Source organism: Herpailurus yagouaroundi, unplaced genomic scaffold (assembly GCF_014898765.1).
Source record: "Herpailurus yagouaroundi ecotype Mexico unplaced genomic scaffold, PumYag 28, whole genome shotgun sequence".
NCBI classification, from domain to species: domain Eukaryota; kingdom Metazoa; phylum Chordata; class Mammalia; order Carnivora; family Felidae; genus Herpailurus; species Herpailurus yagouaroundi.
Genome location: NW_024412376.1, coordinates 164,170,741 through 164,182,812, shown reverse-complemented (window position 1 = coordinate 164,182,812; position 12,072 = coordinate 164,170,741). Strand labels below are relative to the sequence as shown.

General features: G+C 57.1%; 1 protein-coding gene across 3 annotated transcripts in view; it reads left to right on the top strand.

The window, feature by feature from the left end:
• PPP2R2C (protein phosphatase 2 regulatory subunit Bgamma) overlaps positions 1-12,072 on the top strand; it is a 138,270-nt gene that overhangs the window by 92,211 nt on the left and 33,987 nt on the right. For all 3 annotated transcript variants that reach the window (XM_040488351.1, XM_040488365.1, XM_040488356.1), the window contains exon 5: positions 2,431-2,608. In XM_040488351.1, the coding sequence (XP_040344285.1) occupies positions 2,431-2,608 (178 nt within the window). The remainder of the gene's footprint in view (positions 1-2,430; positions 2,609-12,072) is intronic.

The window sequence follows — 12,072 nt, the reverse complement described above, 5'->3', positions numbered from 1 at the left end:
CACATATGCACACACTCTTACACATGCATGCACACGCAGGCACACACATGCACATGCACGCACACATATATAGTCGTACACACCCACATTCACGTGCACACACACTTATACACCAGCACATGTGCATACTTGCACACCCCGTCACTCATACACACATACACGCAACTCACCTGTGCACACGCAGGCACACGCAGGCATACGCTCATACTGCATTTGCATCAGAAGGAACACTTAGTGTTCACCCACCCCTACTGCAGCGCCAAAGCTGTCACCTCCCATCTCAGCCATCCCTGGGGAGCTTGAGGGACACAGCCCATTCATTGGCTCACCTGTTAACTCATTCACCTGAGTACTGGGCCCTGGGCTGAGGACCAGAGATCCAGAGGTGAACCAGGGAAGACACAGCGTGCCCCTCACTGGCTCCCAGGCCAAGGCAGGAACAAGACAGCCTCGTCACGTGGTCAGGGCTGTGACAAACTGGCGACTCCAGCGAGCCCCTGGTTGGCCTGAGAGTGAGGTGGACTCGGGAGGTGCCCTGGGAGGAGATTCTCAGGTCCTATGTGAGCCTGAGTCCAAGCCGCCCAGCCCACGGCAGCCCCTCTCCTACGCCCCCTCCTGGCTACCTTTCCAACCTGGCCCCACCCCCGTGGCCCTGTCACCCCATCCCCGCACCTGTTTTATTTTTCTAAATAGCACCTATCGCTACATGAAATCTCACTCTCACACACGTACACACACACACGCGCGCTCGCTTGTGTATCAGTCATTGTCTTTCTCTCCCGCTCGAGGACAAGCAGCCCATCGACCACAGTGTGTCCTCACCCAGGATCCTACCCGGTCATCACCGCCCCAGGCTCAGGAGGCCTGCAGTTAGTCCACAACGTCTGCACGGCCCGTCTCCAGAATCCCAAGGTCTCGTCACGCGGAGGCCGGCCTCGCCGCCTCTCTCCCGGACGCAGTCCCCATCGCCCCTGCAGCAGGGTCCACCCTGGCCCGCGCCGGAACCCCCGTGGCTGTGTGAGGCCTCCCCCCCCCCCACACACCCCATCACCTCCTGAGGAGGACCATCACGAGGACTCATCATGTGCTCAGCGCCATTCTAAACGCACTTGACCTGCGTTAACTCGTGGGTCCTCATAGAAGCCGCTGAGCTGGTGCCAGCCGCCCTTGTTCACAGATAACGAAGGTGAGGCCCAGACAGCTGAGTTCCCCGGTGAGGGTAACACTAGTGGGCGGCAGGGCAGGAGGGTTTCCGGTCTCCGCCCTGCCACCGGGATGCCCTCGGGACAGTCACACCTGGCTCTGCATTTCCTGACGGCGACTTCGACAAGTCGGGGTCATCTTGGCATCCGGTCTCCCCATCCGGGACGTGGGGAGGGCAGTGCTAGTCCCTACTTCCTGAGCGTCGAGCGTGGGCCAGGCCCGGGAGAGACTGATGAAGCCGTGCCTGTGTGCCCGTCTCCGCACCTTTGAAGACCTCACGGTTTACTGGAATGGAGCGTCGTGCCCGACACACGCCGTGGCACACGCTAAGAGCCTTAGCAGAGAGGTGGTGGGGGTGAGCAGGCCCGTGCCCCCACTGCCAGGGCAGGCTAAGTCTCCGGGCCTGCTGCGTCTGGGTCTTACAGGAGGAGTCGGCACGACCACGTGTTCAAAGAGGGTGAACGTTTCAGGCGGAGGGCGCACAGGGAAGCCAGGCACGATACCAATGCTGTGTCAGGGGCCCCTGACACCAACCCTTTAAGGTGGGAGTTTGTAGGAGTTAGGCTAACGCCAGCAGCTGTAACAAATAGCCCCGGCATTGCAGGGCGGAAGATGCCGAAATGTACTCCTCACTCGTGGAAAGGTCCTGGGTGACACATGGCTGTCCCGCAGAGACACAGGCTCCGTCCATCCCACGGACCTTCATTCCCAAAGCTTGGCTCCTCACCTTCCAGCAGCGGAAGGGGGAAAGGGGTGGAGAAGACTCACCTGCCTCCGAACAGCCTTGGCTCACAAGTGCCAGGCACCCCTGTGCTCCCATTCCTATGGGTGAGAACCAGTCCCGTGGCCACACCCAAATTGCAAGGGCAGCTGGGAAACGTAGTTCTTGTCTGGGCCACCACTCGCGAGGAGGGAACAGAAATGGTGGATAATCGGCTGGGGTTGCCACGGTATCATCCCATTTTGGAGGTGAGGAACCTGGGGTGCGGAGGGGTTCAGCCACTGCTTCAAAGTCACACAGCAGGCTCAGAACCAATCCCGGGAGGCGAAGCTTCCCTGCAGGGCTGGCAGGCAGTGCATGCTGGCCACAGGGCACTGCTTATGTGCACCTTCCCAGCCTCCAGCTTTGGTCACGCGGCCCCGGCCTGCCGTTTCCTGCCTTGGCTGCTGGCCCCCCTGCGCTCCCCCCATCACCTTATCGCCCTGGGGACCGCCCCTCCTCTGCAGGTGCCCGTGCTGAAGCCCATGGATCTGATGGTGGAGGTGAGCCCACGGAGGGTCTTTGCCAATGGCCACACCTACCACATCAATTCCATCTCCGTCAACAGCGACTGTGAGACGTACATGTCGGCAGATGACCTTCGCATTAACCTCTGGCACCTGGCCATCACCGATAGGAGCTTCAGTATCCTTTCCAGCTGCGGGCAGGGGGCTTCTGGGTGGGGGCGGTTGGCTCAGTTGTAAGCAAGCCGACTTGGGGGCTTCTGCTTTGGTGCAACGTCTCCAGTGAGTGAGTGAGGCCCGGATTCGGAACCACGGTGAGTTGCTTTATGAAGACTTTAAAGCCGTGGCTGCCGAGGGTTCTGTTCGTCCCCTTGCCTTCTCCAGGTGGTAGTTTTCCATGTCGTTCTGGGACCTCATCAGGGGCCACGGAGGAGATAGAGGCCTGGGGTCAGCCCTCCTGGGTTGTGGCCCAAGGCAGGGGCTTCAGTGCTTGATGAACAGCCTCGGGGTCCCAACCAGGGCTTAGAGTGAGAGTTGAGGTGTCACCTGTCCAGTTGGATGGGACCAAAGGGGGACCCTGCCTGGTGGTCCCCTGTGTCTAGGCAAGCTAGGGGCAGTCCTGACCCCACTGATAAGTGGAGAAAGAACTCTGTACAGAAGCCAGGCCTGGGAAGGGCCGCAGGGGACAGACCAGCTAGGGTTGCTAAGGTGTCGGGCCTTGCAGAGCAACAATAATAATCATACACAGTGCGGCTCTCTGCCTGGCCTCAACACGTGTTCACGTTCACTCACATCACCCTGACAACAACCCAGGAGGTAGGTGCTATCGTGACCTTCTTTACAGATGAGGAAACTGAGTCACGGGGAGCCCCAGTTAACCTGCTCAAAGCTCACACCTAGCAAATGTCCAGCCCAGGCCCCCCAGCCCCGGATCCCCATGTCCAACCTTCACATCCAGCTGCCCTTTGTGAAGGATGCCTCTCAGGTGTGCAGTGGCAGGGCGTGCGAGGCCCCCCACCCCCAAGAGCTCTCGTGCAAGCTGACGGTCTCCAGGTGTCCGCTCTGTGCGGGGTGCCGGGCAGTTCTTGCCATGAGAAGCTCCCAACACGGGCTCTCATGCCTGCTATTGCTCCCGCCTCGCCGGTCAAGAGTGGGTTGTGTCCCTCGGGGCAGAAGCTAGGACTGGCCGGGAGGGCGTTTGGGAGCCAAAAGGAGCAGCCTGGAAGGTCTGAAGGAGAAGCAGAGGGTAGCAAACGACTTCTGAGGGCCGAGAGCTAGGCACCTGCCAGAGGCCAGTGGGCAGGGAGACCCTGGGAACGGGGAGAAGGGGGCTCGGAGGGGCAGAGAGTGCCACCCGCTGTTCCTGAGCCCAGCAAGAGGATGTAGGGCAGATGTGGGGCCTCGCGGTCAACGTGAGCCTCTCTCTGTGGGAGTCTCACTCTGCACATTCAAGCTCGCTGACCTTGGTGAGTAGCCAGATCTCTGGGAGCCTCGGACTCCTCACCGGCCCCTCCCCGCTGGGCCTGCAGGGTTCAGGGAGCCCTGCCGAGATGCACCCAGCACGGAGCTGGTGCTCTGCGTGTTGGGAAACGTAAGCGTCTGTCTCCTTTCTGCCCCGAGGGAGCGAGTGCGATGAGCCTGGAGGGTGGAGGTGGATGGTCACAAAGGTTCAAGGAGGAGATGAGGCTGGAGCGGCTGGGAAGGAATGGAAGCTCAAATTTGGCTTGGTGGACAGGGCTGGGCTGGGCATCTGCCTGACCTTCCGTTCAGGCTGAAAGCCTGGTAGGTCCCACCCCCTCCCCGATGGGAGAGCTTCAGTTGGTCGGGACTCTTCTGTTGCAAGGGTTAGAACAGTTCATCCCCATTGGCTCGGGCAAAACGGCATTTGTTGACTTATGGACCGTGAGAAGGCTTCAGGCACAGGTGGATTCAGGGGCTGAAACAATGTCATCGGATCTTTCTCTCTGCTTCTTGCCTCTGCTCTCTGCTCTAGAGGCTTGTCTTAGGTGCCACGTGGCGGCAAATGGGGGCCAGCGGCACATGTCCCGCCCTCCCAGAGTAAAGTCCAAGAGACAAGAGACCAGTTTTCTGTGAACTGTCCCACTATAAGCCCCCAGATGGCACCCCATGGGCTCTGATTGGGCCTCAGGGGCACCTCCAAACCCATGACTGGCGTGGGGGGGGATGCAGTGCTCTCACTGGCCAGGCCTGAGTCAAGGGTGCTGGAAGGGGGTCCCTGGGGGGGGGGGGGCATCTCCTGCCAGGCACTGCCCCAGCAGTTGGGGGCCCCCACGGCGGGCCACACAGACAGACGTCCGCTGCCAGGTGTGAGGTGTGGGCCAGCTTCCTAGCAGAGTGAAATGAGTCACATGGGAGCCCCAGGTCTGCACACGGGGTGGCGTGGGACTTGCGTGTACCTGCAGCGGGCCGTCCTAGGTGCTTCCTCCCAGCGCCGTGCGGTGCACGGAGCCGTTTGCCGTCGTGAGCTCGCCTGGTGTGCGTGTTGGCGTGAAAGTTGCGAAGCGGTTACGCATCATCAGCCCGTTTTACAGATGAGGAAAGAGAGGTTCCGGGAGACGGGGGGGGGGGGCTGGGCTGACAGGGGCAGAGCTGGGACTCGCGCTCAGGCCGCCAAGGCCTGGCCCCAGGCGGCTTGGCCTACCCTTGGGCTGCCCGCTGCAGCCACCCTCCTGGTTTCCACTCCCGGGCTGCTATGAAGATTCGGTAGCGTTGTGAATGCCCACAGCCCTTAAAACCTGTAAAGCCCTGAAGCCGTGTAAGGGCTAGCGTATCATTCATTCATTCAGCCATTAAGGCCTGGTGCCTCCTCTGGCCTGGGCCCCGTGCAAGCCCCGGGACACAGGGGCAATGGAAGAACTCGGCCCTGCCGGTGGGGGCCTCCTTCCGCGTCAGGGACGTTGCGCTGCTTTGGTGGGCATGGCAGGGCGAGGATGCTGGGAGGGGCCGGGCTCCTGATGTCGGTGGTTCCAGAAACCCCCTCACGCCTGCTCCTGTGTCTGTGTTCCTTCATTTTCCCAATGTTTCTAGTTTCTATTCATTTTCTTAAAAAAAAATTTTTTTTTTATTAGAGAGAAAGAGAGAGAGAGAGAGAGAGAGCGTGAGCAGGGGAGGAGCAGAGAGAGAATCTTGCTCATCACAGAGCCCAGCTCGGGGCTCGATCCCACGACCCTGGGATCGTGACCTGAGCCGAAATCAAGACTCAGACGCTCCACCAATGGAGCCACCCAGGTGCCCCTCTGTTAATTTCCTTTAAGTCAAGTTGCTTTCTTTTTTGTCTTTTTGTCTAAATTAACGCGTTCTAAATGCGGCTGCCATAAGTGAAAATAAAACCTATGACCTATCACAAGCGGGATGAAACGGTGAAGACAAATGCTATGAGAACAGGACAGCGGGAATAAAATCGTCCCTCCGCCCCGGCCAGCGCAACTTCCTGTGATAGTGCAAATATCCCAGCTCTGGGCAGGCTGGTAGGTAGCTGCCGGCCGTGTGTGCTGGGGCAGCGCCTAAACTGTGGCTAGGTTGACCACGGAACGGAGCTTTTTATTTAGTTTTGTTTCAGTTAATTCAGATTTCAAGTCAAACAGCCACCCGTGGCGGCCGAGCTGGACGGTGCATGCAGCCTCTGTTGGAGGCCGGTTCTCAGTCAAGGATGGAGATGAAAACGTGCTTGAAGCCAGAGCATAGCAGCATGGGAGGCTTTCTCCCTTCTCCATCAAATGGGTTGGAAAATAATTGGAGACTTTTCTCAGTGTATGAATCTGTGCTGGGAAGGCTGTGCCTGCCCCTCTCCTCGCTGCACTGTAAGCAGGGGGCAGGGGCAGCACTGCTCAGCCCGGGGGGCTTCCTGGGCTGCGTGTGTGTGCCGTGGGTGGACTGGATTCCAGCGGGCAAGCTGGAGGCCAGGAGCCCAGCGGGGAGATCCAGGGAGAGACGGCGATGGGCCGGCAGCGTCACGGCCACGAGCAGGAGTCCGTGGAGTAGTGAGGCAGGAGGCCGTATCGTGACTGTCTTTTGGACCAACGTGGCCACAGGACGTTGGAACAGGCTAGTTGTGAGTAAGAGAAGAGGGTTGATCCGCCACAGGACTGCAGGCCCAGTTGTCCTGAGTCCTCACTGGCGGCTGTGCCTCCTTGCCCTATTTAAACACACAGATTGCGCCCCGTCCGCGTGTTGGGGAGCACACCATTCACGGCTGTATTTGCGGAGTACCTACTTGTGCCAGACGTTTGAATTAGCTAGGCAAAGTCCCCTGCCCCCCTGGAGCCAGCAGACAATAAACCCTTAATATAAGGAACAAGTGACAAACCCAGCACGTCCATGCAAGCAGCGGACAAGCACCGTGAGCCCACGGGGCGCGGCGGTGTGCATTGTGTCGAGCCCTGTCTACCTGCGTGGCCGCGGGTGTGGGCTGGGTGGGGGCTGCGTGGGCCAGGGCGGCTGTTTGGCCAAGTGAGGGTGCCTTGCAGGCAATGGCAAAAACGATGACTGACCCTAAGGTCTAGGCCAGGTGAGGAGGAGACGGCTAGTGATCAGAGAGGAGCACGCGTCATTGGGGGGTCCCCCTGGGGACCCAGGAGTCTTCCCTGGCTGCAGGTCCTGCCACATAACGGCACGTTAGACGTGTGTGCTGCCTCTTAATTTTGTGAAGGTGAACTGGCTGATCGGAATACAAAGACGGGCCCGTGCCTTGAGGTGGAGGAGTGTGCGTCCTGCAGAGCTGGGCCCCGGGTAGCCCCCGCCTGTGGAAACAGTACCCTGGAGGCAGACAGAAGGAGTGGAGTGGAGTCTCCAGGGGTGGGTGGTTGTGGAAACCTCCCGTTCAGACCGATTCATCAGGGAACCACGTTGTACGTCGCTCCCTGTGGCCCGCTGGTGTTTTGGCCACTAGAGCGACAGGACACGGGGGCCCGGAGCAGAGACCGGCACCCGCCCCGTGGAGGTCGGCCTCCCTGGCGGGGAAGGTCAGATCTGTCGGCTGCGGGTGTGATGATAGGTTCCTACGCGGCCGAGTGATTAGAAAAGGTGTTTCATTTCCACCGCGGGAGGAGGCCGGCAAGGCCTGCTGAGCTGGGGAGTTGCTCCGAATCCGGACACCCGTCTTGTGCCCGTAACTCCTGGGGGCTTCGGCGCCTGGGGCTTCCCATTCCTTCGACTCTCGCCCTCCGGTGCCTTGCCTTGCCCTGACACTGCTGTTCAATGTCAAGGCCACTGGAAGTTTGCTGCTGTGGTACCACCTCTGCAAGTCGGAATGTAACACCTTCAGTCTAAGCAGAATTGCTTTGTAGTGAAGGTTTTAAGAGACGGGAAAACTTCTTGAATAAGGGAGAAATGGTGGGTGTCGTTTTGACCGGTGAGAAAAGGTGGTAAGAAAGCTCACTCTGAGGCCCCTTCCTCTGCTAATTTGAGCACTGGTCATTCTGAGCAGAGGATGGGGGGCCTGGTGCTTACTGAGCCCCTCTGTGTGCCAGGCACACACGTGATGCAGCGTCTCCTTCCTCTCCCTCACCCACAAGCTAGAAAGAGGTGCCAAGCCCTTTCCGCTTCCCCCCTGGACGGCTCTGGAATCATGCCCTCCTCTCCTTCTCTGCCAAAGGCCCCACTGGGGCTGGACCATTCCTGCTTGGCCTGTTGCCCGGATCCCACATTGCCCAGCCAGCTGGCCCTCCGCAGAGCTGTGAGAGTTGCTCATCAGAACCTCTGATCTGACCTCATCAGGCCCCTGCTTAAAGCTCAGTGGTTCCCGTCAGCTTCTGGAAAAAGTCGAAATCCTTCAGCGGTGCCCTAGAGCTCTTCATAACCAGCCCCCGCCCACCTCCCCAGGCTCCTGTGTATCAGGCTTATGTACACCTTCAGGCCATTGGGTTTCCCTTAATGTTATGGGAGGGGTTTAAGAGAGGGGGTGCTCTGTCTTCTGCTGGTCCTTCCTGGGATCATTCTTGCTCCCTCTCAGCCTGGCTGGCTGCCATGTGGCCATAAGTGTCACCCATAGCCCCCTCTGCTCTGTCTACTCTGCACCCCTCCTGGGCTATCAGAGCCCCTCTGGGCCCACACTTCCTGGTCACACTGGGCTTTCCTCGTCTCTTAATATGACCGCCTCTTCTATTTTCTGGTGAAACCCTCAAGATTCAGTGCACCCAGTCTTAGCCCTCTCTGTATCCCCATGTATAATGCAGGGTCCAGCACATAGCAGGTGCTTATGAATGGTCGTACACGGTGACTTTGGGCGGAGGAGTTCCAGTCTCCATCTGGTCTTAGGGATGTAGACACCTCCTTGTGAATCTGGGCTCCAGGGGCCTCAGAGATCCTGAACACTAAAGAGCAGTGGTCTGGGCTCTGGGGTCTGGCAGACCTGCGCTCAGATTCCTTGTTTAACCCCCTTGGCCACCAATTTCCACCAATGTAAAATGGGCCACGTTCCTTATCCTAAGGATATTTGTAAGGAATGAAGAAACCACGCACATGAAAGGCCTGGTACTACAAGGGGCCCAGCAGGGGGCCAGTATTTCCCTCCTGAACAACAGATCCTCAGATATTTAAGGCTGGTTCTCATAAAATCCCTGCATTGTTTCTGGTTGTCAAAGCCCCTTTTTTAGTCCAGCACTGTGCCCACATCTGTTTAAACAACCTCTCACGTCCTTTAATACCAACATTTGAGACAGGCAGCTCTGAGCGATTTTTCTTGAGCTTGCTGCTTCTTAAAGGTAACAGATTGCACAGAGGGTCTCAGCTGATGGGCCTCTGCTTTATTTTTAGCACTTGGAGAACTGTGAAGATGGTTCAATTGATTTTTCTCCCCTCTGAGCGATTTCTCATGGTGGAATCTGGCACTGCACCAAGCCTTGGTCTGGAACAAATTCCCAATTGCCATTTATAGAGCAGGTCCTGAGGCTAGGTGGGATGGTGTGGCAATAATTAGGGGTAAAGGCTCCAAACCTCGGTCAGCACACTGCTGCCTGTGGGCTGGGAGTGTTCCCCATGCTGAGAGCAAAGGAAGGGACTTGCTGAGGCCCCTCCACGTGCCAGGGTCTGTGATTAACGAAAAATCTGAAGCTTGGCACCCAGCCTGCCTCACTCACTGGCCACCCTGCCAGTCACTTAGCCTTCCTCAGCCTTGCTTTTCTTGTCAGTTCAGTGGAGTGTGACTCCTGTGCTGGGGGCTGTCAGGGTAGAATGGCTGGAGAGCACAGGGCCTGATGTACTGTAGACAGCCCACACTGGCCCTGACCTGCTGTCAGGCACCCTACAGGCTACCTTCTTCCATCCTCCCCTAGTACTACTCTGCAGAGAAGGAACAGGAGCATCTGCTCAGAAGTGCTTGAGTCTGAATCCCCCAAATCAGTTTCCACCCAGGAAGCATGTCGTTAAGCTATTAGCACACGACTGTTTTGGGGGCTCAGCAAAGGCCAGGCTTCCCAGGGGCTGAGCCCCGGTGCAGCTGTCCTTGGTGCTGACCCCGAGCTGAGCGCCCACGGACCTGTCCATGGTGCTGACCCGGGACCCAGCTCTCGTGCAGCTGTCCGTGGTTCTGACTCCATTGTCCGCCAGAGCATCATCTTCCTCACCACCTCGCACACCACCTCGCACACCACTGTCACCTCTTACTGAACACTTACTCTGTGCAAACAGTGCTCTAAGCACATTGCACGTATTAATCTATTTAATCCTCCTGACAACACTGTGGAGTAGGCATTATTGACATCCCCCTTTCGCAGACGCAGAAAGTGAGCCACAGGAAGGTTAAGTAATTACCCAGAGTTACCCAGCTGGGAAGTGTCAGGGCCTAGGATTCAGACTTGGGGCCTCTGGATGCAGAACCTATGCGATTCACTGTCATGCCACACTGCCTCTCAGTCATGATAGTGACAACCCCAGAACAGCCACCGTTACTCCACCTTCGATCTGCAGGCACTTGTGCCTTAAACCTTAGAGCGACTCGCCTGTGTTGCTGTCATTCCTTCCATTTTGTGGGTGTGGAGATGGGCTCGGAGAAGTGGGTGCACTTGCCCATGGGCCGTCCAGCCCCATCAGTACAATGATGTTTCCTGGCTCTTTTCTTGGATCCTAAGGGAGAGCAGGTGCTTTTCACCACACTGCAGGAGAGTAGGGGTTGCTTGGTGGCAGAGGTGACACAGGTGGCTGAGTGCGCAGGCCATAGCTGTAGTTTCTTTTTATATATTTTTTAAGTTTATTTATTTTTGAGAGAGAGAGAGAGAGAGAGAGGAGCAGAGAGAGGGAGAGAGGGAGCCCCAAGCAAGCTCCACGCGGTCAGCGCGGAGCCCGATGTGGGGCTTGAACTCACGAATCATGAGATCATGACCTGACTCAAAATCAAGAGTTGGACACTTAAACCGCTGAGCCACCCAGGTGTCCCAACAGCTGTAGGTTTCTAACATACCCTCTAATCGTGGGGACGTGAGACTCTGCCGTGCTTCTGATCCCTCCTGAAAGGCCTCCATGGCATTTCTGTGACACGCTCCTGATTAAAACCCCCTTGACCACAGTCTGGAGCCCCGTCTCCCACCCTCTCCCCGCATTGGGGCTCCAGCTGGCTGCCGTGTCACAGCTCCTCAGCCTTCTGTCTGTCTCATGTGGAACTCCCCCGCTTTCCCTCGGATGATCCTACTCTTCTCAGTCCTCGGCTTGATGCCTTTGGCTCCCCGAATCTCCACACCAGCTCAGGGCCTTGCCAAAAATCCTATCCCGTACACCCTGTGTGTCTCTCTTGGGGGAGTATCGTGGGTCTCTCTGGTGTCACTGCTGGATTAGAAGCCCTGGGAGAGGAGGTCAGGATGGGCTCCAGTTTGCCCTTTCTTAGCCACCCAGGTGTGTGTCCCAGCACTGTCTTGCCTAGGGTTTCTGTCTCAGCTCTTAGGAGCCAAGGCATGCAATTCAGCACAGACCCCCAAGTCCTTGTTTTCTTGGGGGGGGGTCCATTATTGCACGCCTGGCAACCAGCTTAACTTTGTGTTTTTCCAGAGGAAGAGAAAGCCTCTGATTCTGATTTGATAAACTTTATTTTTTTTTTAATTTTTTTTCAACGTTTATTTATTTTTGGGACAGAGAGAGACAGAGCATGAACGGGGGAGGGGCAGAGAGAGAGGGAGACACAGAATCGGAAACAGGCTCCAGGCTCCGAGCCATCAGCCCAGAGCCTGACGCGGGGCTCGAACTCACGGACCGTGAGATCGTGACCTGGCTGAAGTCGGACGCTTAACCGACTGCGCCACCCAGGCGCCCCTGATTTGATAAACTTTAATTATTGCTAAAGGTACTAACCTTGTACTGGGGCCTTTTAAAAAAACACACGTATCTCCACATCACTTTATTTTATTTATTTTATTTTAATTGCTAGGGCCTCTGACTTACGTCATCTCATTAAATCTTCATCGTAGCCCTGCAAAACAGATTTTATCAACGCATTCTACAGATGAGAAAAGCAGGGTGCAGAGAGGTTGAGAAGGTTTCTGGAGGTCACACAGCTGTTTACGGTGGAGCTGGCCTGTCAAGTCCCAGTCTTTGTGACTCAGAACTGAGTGCTCTCTCCCTGTCCAAGTACTTGGGAAGGACATAAGCTGGCTTGTAGTAGAAGTGTGCAGACTGGCTCAGCACATGGAGAAGACCTAC